Genomic DNA, 15287 nt, shown 5'->3' on the forward strand with positions numbered 1-15287 from the left:
GGATCAAACAATGGTAGTGGCCGCTGCAACAGACTTGAATTCATTTGCATGAATTTATAAATCCATGCCTTCTCGAGATAAATGTATAAATCTTACAGGGAATTAAAATTACTGGAGATTAATCCTCATAGTTCAATTTGACACATAAAAGTCCATTCCGATCTCTATGTTACTACCAGAGTAATAATTTAGTATATGTAATTGACATGCACTGAGTGCATAGCAAAATACACGAGCTGAAGGAACACGAGACATATTACAAAGATGAAGAGAAAGGAACCAAAAATCAAATGATCTTAGATATCTAGGTCATCATCATTCCATATAGCTAATCCTCTCGCTGCCTCTGAAAATTCAGATCGTGCCACGATCTATCATCAGGATTCAGGCGGCGTCCCCGTTGGCGATCACCTCCCTGGCGTTGTTCCATTGCTTGTTCCCGGGACTCCACTTGGGGCACTTGGGGCTGAAGTACTTGCCCTGCACCCTCGCGTCGAGCAGCTCCACCACCGGGCCGGGGCGCACGCACCGCGGCGCCTTGTACTGGTTGATGGACGCGCCGCGGCTAATGGCGTAGTCCATGAGCTTGTCGAAGGTGCCCTCGGAGACGACGCGTATCTCGAGGGGGCCGATGGACCTGTCGCAGGCCCGGCACTGCCGGTACACGCTGTTCAGGGCCTCCTCCACCGACAGGCAGCAGTCCTCGAACACGGACGCCGGCACGGCCGTGCTGCCCGCGCGCAGCTCCCAGAACAGCACGTAGTGGCCCGGGATGGCTGCCGCGTCCGCGTAGCTGGTGTACTCCACCAGCGACGCGCCGAACGGCGCCAGGTGCTGCACCGCGCCGCTCACCGCCGCGTGCAGCTCCGTCTCGTCGGTCTTGTCGGAATCGATGCTCAGCGCCACGTTCTGCCGCCGGACGAAGCTGAACATCGGCGCCTCGTTCTTGAACCCCGCCACCCGCAGCACATCGCCCACGCGATACCGACACAAACCTGTCACCATCACAGAAAAATAATGTTACTCTTATATTACTAAACGATTTACAGTTAGATAGCTGGATCATCCAAGCTATGTCCCGAGAAATACCGGAGTATGTGGTGACCACGAGCTCGTACTCGTGTCCAAGCTTCACATCGACGAGGTCGACCAGGTCGCGGTGACTCGGCTCGGCCTTGGCGTTGCTGCAGCGGAGAGGAAGGAACTCGAAGTAGCACATGGTGGGGATGAGCGTGTAGGCGACGTCGCTCGGCTTGCACATGGGCTTCAGGTTGAGGCCGAAGTAGCACTCGGAGGAGGCGTACATGGTGCACGCGAGCGGCAGGCCGCCGCCGTAGAACTCCAGCGTCGGGATGTACTGCGACATGGCACCGGTCACGATCACGTCGATGTACTTGGTGCGGGGCCACAGGCGCCGGATGATGCCCTCCCACGACGCCTTCCCGCACTCGGCCTCGATCTGGTCGGCGAGCGCCGGGTCGGCGCGCAGCACCCTCCCGACGGCGTCGCGCACGGCGCGGTCAGTGATCTCCGGGTCGAGGACGCCCGCGCGGATGTCGCGGCACAGGCGCGGCCAGTGCTTCTCGAGGAAGCGGATGGCGCGGAGGAAGCCCGAGGCGAACACGGCACCCACCCGCAGCACGTCGGCGCGGTGGACGAGGCCGCATAGCAGCTGCGCGTACATGCTCTGGTACGAGTCCACGCACAGGATCGCCTCGTTGGGGCTCGTGTAGTCGGTGTAGGGGTCATGCGGCCGCTCCAGGAACTGCCGGCTCCGGTAGTAGCTCGTCAGAACCGGCCGCGCCGCGAGCCCGCCCGGCGTGCGCGACTCCGCCTTTACGAACAGCAGGTACATGGACTTGCCCTTGTCGAGCCCGGGCACCGACTGGCCCATCACCGGCATCTGCAGACTATACAACAGCGACCTCCTGTCCAGCTCGTCGGCGATGGTCGGCATCAGCTTCCTCTCCCCTCCGGACGTGCCAGAGCTGGTGCACACCATGAATTGCCAGAACGTCAGACCCCGTTTCCATGTCCGCCAAATTTTGAGAGCGCAGCAGCTTCGATCGTGTGATGCGTACCTTGTGAGGAACTCGGAGATGGGTTTGCCGGAGAGGATCGGCGAGGTATCGCCGTTGGCAATGCGGAGTATGTCCGGCTGGAGGCCCTCGTAGGTGACGAGCGGGACGAGACGGCGGAAGGCTTCGACGGCGTCGTCCGCGGTCCCGGAGACGCCGTGCCGGCGCAGGTACTCGGCCGGCGCGTTCTGCGCCAGTATCTCGGCGAGGACGCGCCGCTGCACCTGCCCGGCGTTCACCGTGACATGCTCGATGAACTCGAGCGCCTCGCGGTGCGCCCCGGGGGCGAAGCCGCAGGCCGGCGGGGTTGTCTTGGTGGTCGGTGCTTCCGGCATGGCACTGCAGTGCGTACGGCGTGCGTGTGTGCTTGCTAGCTAGCGCAGTTCGTGCCTGCCCTGGTGCTCGCTGGTCGACACGAGGCGTGTGATTTGGTGCTTAGCTTAAGCACTGGGCAGGCAGTGTGGGCGTGTGTTTGTGTGCGGGAGAAATGTTGTTGTGCGGGGCTTATATAGAGAGAGGATAGGGGCAGTGCAGTCAAATTACTGTTAGTAGGTCGCCTGCTGGCCCCACTCATCAGTTGGTACTACTGACTAGTGCTGACTCCTGATACTGGACTTGTAGCGAGCATAATTGCAATGCTGTTTTGTGGGAATGTCTGTTTGGATTCACTTGTAGTTTTATATACGTAGTTCTCCTTGCTAAGTTCTTTTAATATAGGTATAATATTTTTTTATCTGAACTTTCTAGACTTGCAATAAAATTCGTGTAGTCTAGAATATTCTGGTTTGCACAATCTGCTGGTTTGGCTCAACCTAAGATAGTATAAGCTATTTTCACAAATCTAGAGTGGAATCAAACATGCCCTTATAAACTTCCAAAAACATGCATGATTTTTTCTAAACAAACTGTTCAATTTCTTTTTTTTTTGCGAAATAAACAAGCTGCTCCATGACTGGACAATTTGCTAGTTTTAACCATTCAATTTTTAGTTTAAATTGCATTTTTAAGGGAAAACGCTAATGAACTGGGCAGGCAAATTCAGAAAACAAAAGTGAAATCCACCAATTAGAAATTTTATTTTTCAAACGATGAAAAAACATAATTCCTTATCAATATGCACATAGTATAATACTGATCAGGGGCGAAGCTGTATAGATTTCAGTGAGTGCGGCATCATCAAGTTTCCACCTTACCAATTAGAGGGCTAGCAGCAAAGCTATGAAAAGGTGCACCCCCTCGATTCAGCTCTAGTTTCACCCCTGATACTGATGATCACAGAACAGTGTGTAGCCTTGGGTACGGAGGCGCTCTCCAAAATAAAATTCCGTTCATCAATAACACTATCTTTCACTGGAGGGAGTAGTATTTGAGGTAACGCGCTTTAATTTCAGCCGCGCCTTTCTTTTTTTCCTTTTTTGGCCGATGAAATTGTGTGCTTCCTCGATGAACCTTGACAATGTGATGATGCTAGGTAAAGAAAACACAAGGTCGTTTGCCGACTTACTTCTTCAGTGTTCAGTGAGTACTACTGTACCATAAAGAAGGTGAAGGTCAATCTGCCTTTCTTGCTTCCTCCAGCCGTAACAAAAAGTGCGGAGTTTTCTATAGGATTCAGCAACAGTTCACCTAGCATCGGGATCTCCACCTCTTCCCCCAAGAAATATTGTACTTGACCAGCAAGAGTACTGCCAGGGCCCATGGGAGCTACTAGCTACTTGCAGCACGCAGCAACAGCAACCGACGAGCTTGAGCAAGCAAGCAAGGGCGCCTCGAAGGGCTCCCCGTGCGCGCCCGTACGCCGGCACCGCGCGGCCGACACGGCGCGCGGGCGACGAGTTGCTTCCATGGCTTGCGTGCTCGCAGAAAGGCCGGCATCTGCATCGTCCCCCGGCGCCTTCCCTTCGACGCCCTGGCCTGTGCTGTCGCCCCCCATCGTGCCGTGCGCTGCGATCTGATCGCCTTTTGATTTAGTGCCCACTACTCCTTGGCCATCTGTAATCTCCCATTTCGATTTGGTCAAGCAGTGACGTGTGAGGGTAAAGGTAATCATTAGGGGAAATTAAACTTTGCACATCATGTTCGTCCAAGATGTGCCCGGACTAGGAGACAGCCGGATCAAACAGCCAATGGAAACCCAAGGCACGCCGGGTAAGAACCAAGAGCAAAGATATTCTTGTGTGTTGGGCTCCTTGTTGTCTCCATCTCAAAGATTAAATTTATGCTATTGCTAAGGATGCCTAATCATACTACAAGGGCCTGTTTCATCAAAAAATACTACAAGTGCCTTAAAGATAACTGAAATTTAATGGAACCAACTCCTGCCATGTCTGCTAAGTGAATTGACCGAGACCTATTTGGCTATTTGATCCTCCCTGGTTATCATAAGATGCAACAACTAATCGGAACAAGTTTATATAGATTTTTATACACGGGGTAAATGGATAGTTGAAAAATGGCCTATAAGACAAGTCGAAGCTCAAGCTAAACAAGACCTGAGCTTTTTTCATCACTTTAAACTTTTTGGTGTCATTGGTGCGTGCAATTCAATATGGCAAGGAAGTCTCCATGTGAGGGGAGCACTGATTGTTGAAGCATGAATTTCTTATGTCAAGCTTCACGTGAGGGAGTGCTGAAGGATAAGGGAACTGCAACTTAATAACTTCAGAAAGAATAGATGGAAGAAAAAACTGTCGAGATTGGACTAAGCTACAAGTCATTTGGCAATATTACGTTTGCAAATAAATTCTTCGGCATGCAGACGTGCAAACAGATGCATCGATGGTCCTGCGTGTCCTGCAATTAGTAGATCAAGAAAGACGGGCAGATGCACGACGCGACCGAACATGCGCCTGCCCAAAGCTCTCGTCAAGCAGCTAGCTAACTGGAAAGTGGAGACTACACGTAACAGAATCGGATCGATGCTAGGGCCACGGCCAGTCAGAACCTGCAAAGCGTTTGCATTGCATGGCACACACGGTCGCCTGCCTTTCTCTCGCGCCGAAGCAAAGGCCAAAGGCGTTGCGCGGAGAGCGACGGCACAGTATACCCAAAGCGCGCGGGCGCGCGCTGCCACTTCGGGTCGGGCAGCTCACGTGCCCCTGCCGCACGACGACGCCCCCCGGGGACAGGCCGGGTGGGATTCGAATTCGACTCGTCCTCCCACCCGACTCGATCGAGCGAGTACGCCGGCCGGCCGGGGTAGGCGTGTGTCGCCCGGGGCCCGGGCTGCGCGGCGCCGCGCGCGTCGCGCCGGCGGCCTACCGTGTCGCGGTGCCGGCCCCGAACGGAGAAAGAGGAGCGAGCCGGCCGGGCACGGCGAACCGATCGAGGTCACCCGGAAAAGGGGCGTCGGGCTTCTTTGCCCGTGCGGTCGCCGTCTGCCCCCGGCCGGCTCGGCGTCGCCAGCGATCGACGTGGTACGGCGATGCGCGCGCGATCGAGCTCGGTGTCGCTGTCGTCGCTGAGGAGGTTGTCGACGGGCGGGCACCAGCTGCTAGCTAGCTAGCTGTGGCCTCGCGACGCGAGTGCGCAGGCAGGCCGGGACGGCTCCGAAAGAGCCTGTGCTGGCTTGCCATAACGGAGCTAGTGGCACTGTCCATCGAAAGTTCGTGACTAGACAGACAGCCTGGTGCAGCGACGCATTCAGGGTTAGGCCGATCCCTGCCTCGCCGGAGGAGCAGCGCTAGTGCTCCACAACGGGGATGGTCACCCTTACCGATCAGATCCCAGTAGCGTCGATGTCATCCCCAAGTAAGGTGAGTTCACTGGAGTAGTTCGCCATGCGCTACGATAGCACTCGCCGCCCGGCCACTTGGTCAGTCTCGTCAGTCATCACACGAGAGGAATGGAACACGCGCACAGTAGCCGCCAGCCGGCCGGCAGGGGTGGTGCCTGCAATCATGAGGGAGGAACGGAACGGAGTCACTGCTACAGGAGCAGGAATCATGGCGCCGTTCTTCCTGCGCCCTATAATTGGGAGCAGAGCAGCGCACGAGATGGATATGGATTTGGACCCCATGATTGAAGGCACAAGTCCGACTTCAGGGCGGGATCGGAGGCGGCGGCAGGCACCGATTATTGATCGGACCCTTCGCAGCCCGACCTGGAAAACGGCTGCATCTCATGCGTAGTAGTGGCGCGGATACCTGCCAGAAACAGAAACCCGAGGGTGACCCGTGCCTGGAGCACGGAACGGTCTTCGTTGTGTCGGCAAAGAGCGCGCCCTGGGATCCGGATATGGAGAGAGCACACGAAGCTGGCTTTTCCTGGTGAAAACAAAAGGTGATGGCCGTCCTCTGCTTAATCGCACTGATGCTTCCATCGAGCTGTATCGGTACGAAATTGTGCGCCGTCGCTACCCTGTTCCTTTCTGACGGATCACTGCGAAGCTCTGTCTCGTCGGAGCTGTTCATCGTGACGGTGCGGGTCATCAGAGCTGACAGAGCGTGACCGGACACAGGTACCGCACGGAACGGAAAGCACCGGCTTGAAGCGCACGGATCAGGACGAAAGGGACCGAGCGGCGCGTACGTGTCGGCTTTGGTAGCAAACCGGACGCTGTCTCTGTGTCGAACCTGCTCCGTCGATAGATCACGTACAGTAGATCACTGGAGGTTTAGCGTATATTCGGCGTATTGATTTTTGAACAACCATCTGGAGACTTTCGAACAAGAATTATTAGGTTGTCTTGCTTTGTTGCCCCCTGGAAGAGGCATGCAACTCGGTGTTCCTCGAAGATAGTAGTAGCAGTAACCTCAAGAGTTCCCAGTGCTGTTTTATCTGCACGGTCCTGACTCCAGAGTGAGCATCTGCATGAGCGTGGGCATCCATGGACCACGATCATGTGCGCACGAGCACCCCAGGACCTGGAGCCTGCAGACCCGGAGGTGCTCAGTGATTGGAGGATCCATTTCACGAGAGGCGTTTAGTTTAGCGCCCGTCAAAAGCCGCACAAGCAGGAGTTGACTATACATTATCAGGACAACTTTTGGAGGCACTGCACCATTCAACTGTATCTTTTCCCCGTCTACTAGTTTTGCGTCTTCCCTACATGATCTTCGCTCCCTTTTCGCAAGGACTGTAGTGTGGTACCAGTACACACGCCGGAAGAGGCAGCTTTTCGGATTCCGAAACCTGCCTGCTTCTGCTCTTTCGCACTAGCGAGAAGCTCCTCGTTGCTGACAGCTTTTGCGTGCGCCTGCAGTGCCATGTAGAATAATAAACAAGCCGTTTAGACTTTAGAGTCACTAATAATCAACTCAGGATCTGTCTCCCTCGCCGTACGCACGCTGGCATCTAAAAGGAAGCACTGCAAGCAACTCGCTCATGTGTCATGGTTTGTTTCAGCTTTACAGACTGTGAGAAGTAGCTTGCAGATTGTGATCATTCAGAATCCGGCGGAGAAATTTTTGTACTGCTTAAGTTAATTTTTTTTTGTACTGCAACAGTATAACAGGTGAATTATTGCTTGTTTCAGCTTGTGATCATAATAGCTACGTCACATTCCTCACGATCGAAGAGGACGAACGTCCTAATTTTTCATCTTTACCGACCGGATCTATTTCGCAACTAATTTATCTCACAGCTAATCCCCAAGGATTGCAACTATATTAATGTTCATTATTTCTGATTAGCAGGTCTCCCCGTTCCCCTGAAAGGAAAGGCAGGCGCGGCCCTTGGCGAGTGCAATCGGAGCCATGCGGCCATGTCGTTCATCCTAAACGATAAAGCTAGTAGTCAGGCTTTCAGTCCAGCAAGCAAAGTTTCCATGATAAGCAGCAGCCAAGAAACCCATCATTTCTGTCGTCATCTGTACTCTTGCTTATAGGCTTCTACAATACAAATTAATATACGTCCAATCTGAAGAAGTTGTTGCGTGTTCCTGACAGGAGAGCTGCGAATTGACGAGATGTTTCTTTCTCATACTGCCGGCGAACAGATCACATGTGGCATCGTTCGGTCGGATTATTCGTAGTATATAGGTTAATAGCTGGCTCTTGGGGGTATACATATACATATATATATATATATATATATATATATATATATATATATATATATATCTCAAAGGTTTTACCAATATATCTATATCTATATATATATATATATCCAGGATCTTATTTGGGCAGGCACGTGTCACCTCTCGGCGCGCCCTGGATCTTCACGCATGGCTCTGAACCAGGCACGTCGATCGAGCGAGCGCGTCGTCCGTGGCGGCTGCTCACCAGCAGCGGGTGCTGCTGCGTTTATCCCCTCTGTACATGGATGGGCACAGTGTGTCCCGTGCCGGTTGTTGCTGCGAGATTGCTCGTCAGCTACTGTAGTACTGTTCCCCCCATGCGTGGTCCGATCGGGATCGCCACTGTGGCAAGCGAAAAACACGTCTTTATCCGGAGGATGCCACCGCGTGGAATCTCAAGATCTTGTGCGTCCTTTGTCGCGGCTCGTGAGACGACGGCAGCAGCAGGGCCCTACGCAGCCTGATGTGCTTGCTTGGGCGGCTGGCTAGCGAGCGGATCGATTGTCATAAAAACCGAAAGATTTAGGCCCAACGCGTGCGTGATCACGAGGCGCGATCCATCGGTAGCGCCGTAGCGGCCTGAGAATGCATAGCTCGCTTGCGATGATAAAGCAAGCGGTCTGATCGCACTCAGCGTGAACCATCAGCTCGCGTCGCGATCGGGTGCGCGCGCGACGCGCCCCAATAATGCAGCAGCCGGAGGGCCGGGCAGGCCCCCGCGAAGGCCGCGCCAGACCACGCCGCCCGTCGGCGGCCGGGCGCTGTCGAGCGCGCGACATGCCCGGGTTGCCGCCCGGGCCCCGTCGGCGCGCGGAATTCCCGTGGCCGAGGGCCGTGCGCGCCCGTCGCGGGCTCCACGCGGCTCCCCCAGGCCCCGTCACGGCAATAACTCCGCGACGCGGCCCGCCGCCCTGTCCCATCCCCGTCCCGCGGCCGGCCGAGCGGTCGCCACCCCCAGCCTATGCCACCCGCGCGGTCCACGGCCTACAGGGGGGCTACAAGGAGAATGTCGGGGCATGCGTACGGCCGCCCGGTCCCTCTCGGGGTCCGGCCTCGCGGGGGCGGCCGGCCGGGCCGCGCCCGTCGCGCGGCAGATCCACCGTGCGCGCGCGCAGGGGGTTTTGGCCGGGCTCGCCCTCGCACACCGTCGCCACTGCCGACCGCGACCGCTGGGCTTCGTGCCGTGTCCCGTCGCTGGCTGTCCCGTCACCGGACATCAGCGAGCGTGGGAGCGCCAGTGGCCTTGACGCTAGGACAATGCCCGCGACGGCGACCCCGGCCGACGCGTCGTCGTCGCGGCGCATGGCCTTGCGCCGGCCTGCCCGGGCCGTCCACCAGCAGGGTCGCCCTCGCGGGGGCCGCGAGGAGGAGGTCAGGTCCATCGGCTGACGGGGGGAAGGCAGCGTCGGTTCGTGCGCGTACGGTGCACACAGTCCGTGTACGCTCGCCGGCGCCCGGTGTGGTTTCCACGCAGCTAGGCCGGCGCGCGGCTCTGTCAACGGGATCCATCCCCCTCGCGTACGACGCGGACGTCGCATTACGCGCGCATTATGCTCGTGTCGTGCGGATTTCGGGCCGCCGACCGACAGGTTTTGCAGCCATTGCATTCTCATGATGAGGCCGGGAGCAGGCTCATCCAAGTAACGAACTTCCCATTATTGTGCACGTCCGTTATACTTGCAAATGGTCTTTTAATTTGTCGTTCCTCCGTCTCATCAACGCATCCGAAAACGGCTACTCGGATGTGCTTACGAACTTGGAAAAACACTCCACTGAGTAGACGCGTAAGGATTCAATTCAACATTCCTGCAGAATAGCTGAATCTGGGAACAGGTAACGAGCACTGTCAGTGCCACTGCTGTGGAGGGCCGCCCAAGCAACCACTGGCTAGTGGAACGCCATTAAGGCCCCGTTTGGTGCGGCTCCGCCCGGCTCCGGTTTCTCCACTTCACTAGTGCAGCATGCAGCAGCCGGAACCGAAGGAGCGCTCCACCGGCTTCTCCTATTTTCTAGTTTATTTTGGGCTGGAAAAAGAAAATAAGCTTCTTGCTGCAGTGACGCACAATACCGCTACAGTGTGCATATGTCAGCAGGAGCTGAAGCCAGTGAAACCACACCAAACGGGCTCTAAAACGGAGCACTTGGAACAGCTCCCCGACTGTGTGATGGTAAGACCAACAGCAACGAGAGGAACATGGACAGCATTGTACTGGGCATGCGGCTAGCTTAGGTTTGCTGTTGATTAGGCCATATCATAGGAAAGCCTACCTGGGCCATAGGCACAGCAGCAACGCGTTTGACTTGTGTGTGCATGCTAGTCATAGCCATATCCTGTTCCTGTCTGCCTGATTTATATGAACATGGACATGTACTCCTATGCTCTGCAGACACCTACAGTTCACGTCACCTTAGGATGCACGGATTATATGAGCCAATGCCGATCCATCAGCCAATGTGCTACCAGCAACTGTCGTCTGTACGGGGTAGATGCCATCGAAAGGTCAACAGGCCTTGCTACCAATGCATTACCCAGCTGATTGCAAGTGGCCGGAGACGCCTGCACCCTGCACTTTCAGGGAGTCAAAATTGGTGTAGCTACTGCTTACTGCAGTTGAGGCCTTGGAACGCACGATGGCGAACAGCATGGCTTTCTGCCTTGCTAGTGGGTTTTTGAAGTCATGGCCATCGCATGCACGCACAAGTAAAAAAAAGGGATGGTCTATGATTAAAGCTTGCTCGCAAGTCACAGCTGATCTGACAACTCTCTGCTTATGCTTATACGCGGCAGGTTGGGTGTCTAATATTTCCTTGAAAAATATATGGATGCTGAAGGTCAAAAGCCAGACCATGTACATCTTAACCGAAAGCATTTTTCTTCAAAATACTAAATATTTTGGTAGGAGTCTATACCTTTTTTTTTGAAAGGAAGAAGTCTATACGTTTCGAGGCTAACTACAAAGAAAGGCTGTCGCGTACCTGGGCCGTTCCAACCATGATCAAGTCCAGGGTTTAGGTCATCTCTGAACTGAAAAACACCTTTCGGGCTCCAACTAGGTGATCATGGTCTTTCCGAATAAAGAGGGGAGAGATCTGAAATGGGCTCCAACTAGGTGACCAACTGACCACGGATAATCTTATCCATGAACACGCACAGTAAAATGAACTATTCCATTATCTAAAAAAACGCGTACAGTAAAATGCAAGTGTCCCCATGTAGCCACAGATGTAACAGTAGCCCTGGATAAAGCCGGGCAAAACATGGCGCCATCAACGGAAAGGTTGCATGCGCCAAAAGAGCAGCACCGTCCCTTTTCTCAGAGGTCACCTCTGCATGGCATATTGGCATTGGCAAGCTCGCACACCATGCCCGGCCCCGCCCGGCCAACGCAACACACTACACACGTCCGCCCGGGCGGCGACTCCTGTGCGCGAGCAAGCACCCAGGTCCAAGTGCGGTGCGCGCTGTACGTAACCGACCTGCTGCCACTGCCACACTTTGGGGTCACGTCGTGACGGGGCAGACCCGAAAAGGCAGCACGAGTTGTGGATGAGTCGCGTGCTCGTGTTCCCGAACACGAGCTGCGGATAAGATTGTAGAAAGGCAGGGCATGATGCCATCATGCACGAGGCGACCGAGAGAGCTGCTGGGGTTCAGAGATTTCAGCGAGGGAAACTAAACTCGGAGGTAGGGGCACACCGGACCTGCGCAGTCTCGGTCTCTCGCAGCAGAGGACACGGGCTCATGGCCGCCGCGTGTGCGCCGTCACGGCCGGCCGGTCGGTCGCGGTTTGCTGGTGGGTTCGGTGGCCCGTACCATCGTGCGGCCGTGCGGCGTGGGTGCGTGAGACGTGCACCCACGGTGCAGAAAAGTAGGTCTTTTTATGCTTGCAATTGCTAATAATCTCGAATGCAGTCCATGATATTTCGGCCCATAATCTCGAAGAAACTCGAGTGGGGGGCTCTGGACCTGAAGCGTGGGATAGCCCACGGCCAATTCCAATAGGGCCCAACTCAGCACCCCACCGGGAGCGGCCCATGCTGATGACGCGCATCGCGCGCGTACGTCTCTGTACAAGGTCCGCCTCTCTACCTACCAGCTTAGGGCGCGTTTGGTTCGCTGCATTAGGCCCGGTCTGGCTCGTGGGATGCCGTTTCACGGTGTTTGATTGCCTGTATGCGGTGCTGTGCCAGACCCGTCGCGTGCAAAAGGCCCGCCAAGCCTGGCTGCCGGAAAAAGAAAACGAAATCCGTTTCTCCGCAGACTGGCTCGCCTGTTCCTCTCTCTCCCCGCTCTGGGCTCCTCCCGTCCGGCCTTCCACTCGTGGTGCTAGCAGGTGATTCCCTCCCCTCCACCTTCTCATCTTATGCAAGATTATGATGCTGAATTAATTCATCCCGTGACTTCTTCCCTCTTCCTCTTCTTTTTGTGCGCAGATTTGGCTCGATTCGTGGGGTGTTCGTGGCGGATAGAGAAGGCAACCTGAAATCTCGAGCAATATGGATGATTCAATTGCCAACTAATGCATGTTCAACCATCAAAGTTGAACTTGCATTAGTTTCATTTATTTCTATAAAACATATAATGTGAATGACTGTTGGACAATGTAGGACTCCATTGTTGCAATAGATGGAACTCATGTGCATGCTAGAGTTCCCACAAAGATTGCTGCAGCATTTAGGGGTAGGAAGCACTATTCTACCCAAAATGTGCTTGCTGCAGTAGACTTTGATATGAAATTCACATATATCCTAGTCGATGCCGGGTATGCATGTCGTCTTGGATTCTCCCTCCTTACAGAGCCATTAGAAACCATTTGAAAGACTATGGTGGAAGAAATTACCCAACTAATGCTAGAGAGTTTTTCAACTTGGGACATTCAAGTTTAAGGGTAACTGTTGAGAGGGCATTTGGGGCTTTAAAGAATCGATTTCATATTCTAGATAACAAGCCATATCATCCTTGCAAGACACAAGTCAAATTAGTTTTTGCATGTTGCATTCTTCATAATTGGATTGTCGGCCAGGATCAAGATGAAGTGTTTCCTGATGAATCAATCTGGGATAGTAGTAGCCCACCTTCTGATTCTATTCCTGTGGTGGACAATGTTGCTTGGGGTAATAAAAGGGATGAGATCGCTAACCTTATGTGGAACAATAGGGGTAACTCCCATATTTAGTATTTTATTCTGGTTATTTGTGCCAGTATTTTGTGTTACCTGTGCAATGATGGCATGATGGTGTACCTCCTCATCTGTATTATGAATATTATCAAGCTATGGACATGTGCAATGACACTTTCATATTGTTATTAATAATTATATTGAGACTATGGGCTTGTGCCATGATGATTTATTTCTTTTTATTGTTAACTGAGACTATGGGCTTGTGCAATGATGATATTTTTTTATTGTTAACTGAGGCTATGGACTTGTGCGATGATGGTTTGACTATCTTGTACTGAGGCAATGGAATTGAGCAATGATGTTTTCTCCCTTCTGCTCTTTATTTGAGGCAATAGACTTATGATTTGATTAGCATGCATATACTTTATTTTTCACTGAGGCAATGGTTGGCTACAAAACTAGAGGATGACTGAGGAAATGGTGCAAGTGTCCCAGGAAGTGCAGTCTAGTTCTGAGCAGCGTGCTAGGGGTACAATGAGCTGGACCAGTGCCATGTCTTCCTTTGTCCTTCGCCGTATGTGCCAGCTGATCTCCACAGGGGTTAGAACTGACAAAGGTTTTAAGAAAGTGCACCTGAACCAAGTTGCCAAGGCTCTTCATGAGTTCACTGGCAATGAAATCACTGGAACTCAGGTGTACAACCACTTACGCAAGTAGAGACAGAGGTGGATGAGGGTGTCCAAGCTAAGGAAGTTGAGTGGTGCCAACTTTGATGAGGACCTGTGCATGATCAGCCTTGAGGATGAGCATTACAAGGGGCACATCAAGGTATGCGAATTGTTTAGATGGTTCTTTTCTTATTATATGTTGTCACCATGCTTTGCTGACTCTTGTGATATGTTACTAACTTGTGCCAATGAGGATTAGGCACACCCTAAGGATGTTGAGCTCTTAAACAAGCCCATAGAGAACTACAAACAGATGATGACCATATTTGGAATAGGACTGGCCACTGGCAAGTATACTATGGGTTCCAATGAGGCTTTAGGCTCACCCTCTGACTGTATTGTTAGCTTAGTGAAGGCTGAACCATATGATGAGGAGAAGACTATCAAGGGCATAGATGATGTTGGTAAGATATAGGGTGAGCCATCTAAGGATGGGAAAGATGCCATTAGTGGTTCTGGCCCTAGCAACAAGAGGAGGAGGTGTGTCCTCAACGAGGACACTGTGGTCCTGTCCAACATGTCCAACATGACTGATGCAGTGAAGGATGTTGCAGCTGCTATTCGTGAGACTAAAGTTGAGGTGATTCATCCTGAGCTCTATGGTGCAGTGATATAGATGCCTGGTTTCGATGAGGAGGCTCTGAACCTTTGTGAAGATGACTGATCCACACCGTGTCCTCTGGCTCAGGACTTGGCTTGCCAAGCACTACTACATGTAGACATGCTCACATGCTTACTCACTGATCCTTCTTTTGTCAAGGGAAGCTGCTATCTTGCAGCTTACTCCTTTTGTGCAGTTGGTGCCTTTTGTGCAGGACAGAGCTAATTGGAGCTAGCAACACTGAGCTCCATTTGTTTTGGTTTGGTAGGTCAGTTAACTCATGGCTAGGTGGTTCTAATAGTGGCCCTAGTGCCAAGTGCCATTAGAACATGCATTAGCTCTGTGATGATATATTTGATCAGTCAGTTACATTATCTATGATGTGATGGACACTTGATCATAGTTGCAGCTATAACCATGATTTTATTTCATGACCGTTTATCTTGTGCCTTTGCTATTTTTATCTTCTTACATGTTGTTGAGCACAATTCTATTGTCTATGATGATATTTTCATACCTGTTGTTTTCTTACCTGTTGAGCACAACTCCATTGCTAATGATGCATTTACATTCATACCTCTTAGTTTGTTTTCATACCTACTATTGTGGTACCTGCTAAGCACAACTCCATAGCCAGTGATGCCTTTACATTCATAGCTGCTAATTTTTTCACATTTGCTTTCGTACCTGCTATCACTTATTTGTTTTCATTGTATCATTTTAAATATTTAGGCAATT

General features: G+C 52.7%; 1 protein-coding gene and 1 pseudogene across 1 annotated transcript; one reads left to right on the forward strand and one right to left on the reverse strand.

The window, feature by feature from the left end:
* Window positions 1–103: 103 nt before the first annotated feature.
* Window positions 104–2533, reverse strand: LOC112894773 (probable indole-3-acetic acid-amido synthetase GH3.1). The gene is made up of 3 exons (XM_025962580.1): window positions 2082–2533; window positions 1090–1988; window positions 104–995 (listed from the first exon to the last, which is right to left on the reverse strand). Exons 1-3 carry the CDS (start codon window positions 2411–2413, stop codon window positions 385–387), a joined length of 1842 nt encoding a protein of 613 aa, XP_025818365.1. The 5' UTR covers window positions 2414–2533; the 3' UTR covers window positions 104–384.
* Window positions 2534–13697: 11164 nt separating this feature from the next.
* LOC112892346 lies at window positions 13698–14564 on the forward strand (annotated as a pseudogene).
* The last annotated feature ends 723 nt before the right edge of the window (window positions 14565–15287 follow it).

Source organism: Panicum hallii, chromosome 5 (assembly GCF_002211085.1).
Source record: "Panicum hallii strain FIL2 chromosome 5, PHallii_v3.1, whole genome shotgun sequence".
NCBI classification, from domain to species: Eukaryota; Viridiplantae; Streptophyta; class Magnoliopsida; order Poales; family Poaceae; genus Panicum; species Panicum hallii.

Excerpts from the sequence above, each read along its gene's own strand:
- LOC112894773 (XM_025962580.1), bottom strand. The coding sequence starts at position 2,413 with ATGCCGGAAGCACCGACCACCAAGACAACCCCGCCGGCCTGCGGCTTC. Across the intron at positions 1,989-2,081 it reads ATCTCCGAGTTCCTCACAAG|CTCTGGCACGTCCGGAGGGG; the intron begins GTACGCATCACA and ends GGTGTGCACCAG. Across the intron at positions 996-1,089 it reads CGTGGTCACCACATACTCCG|GTTTGTGTCGGTATCGCGTG; the intron begins GTATTTCTCGGG and ends TGATGGTGACAG.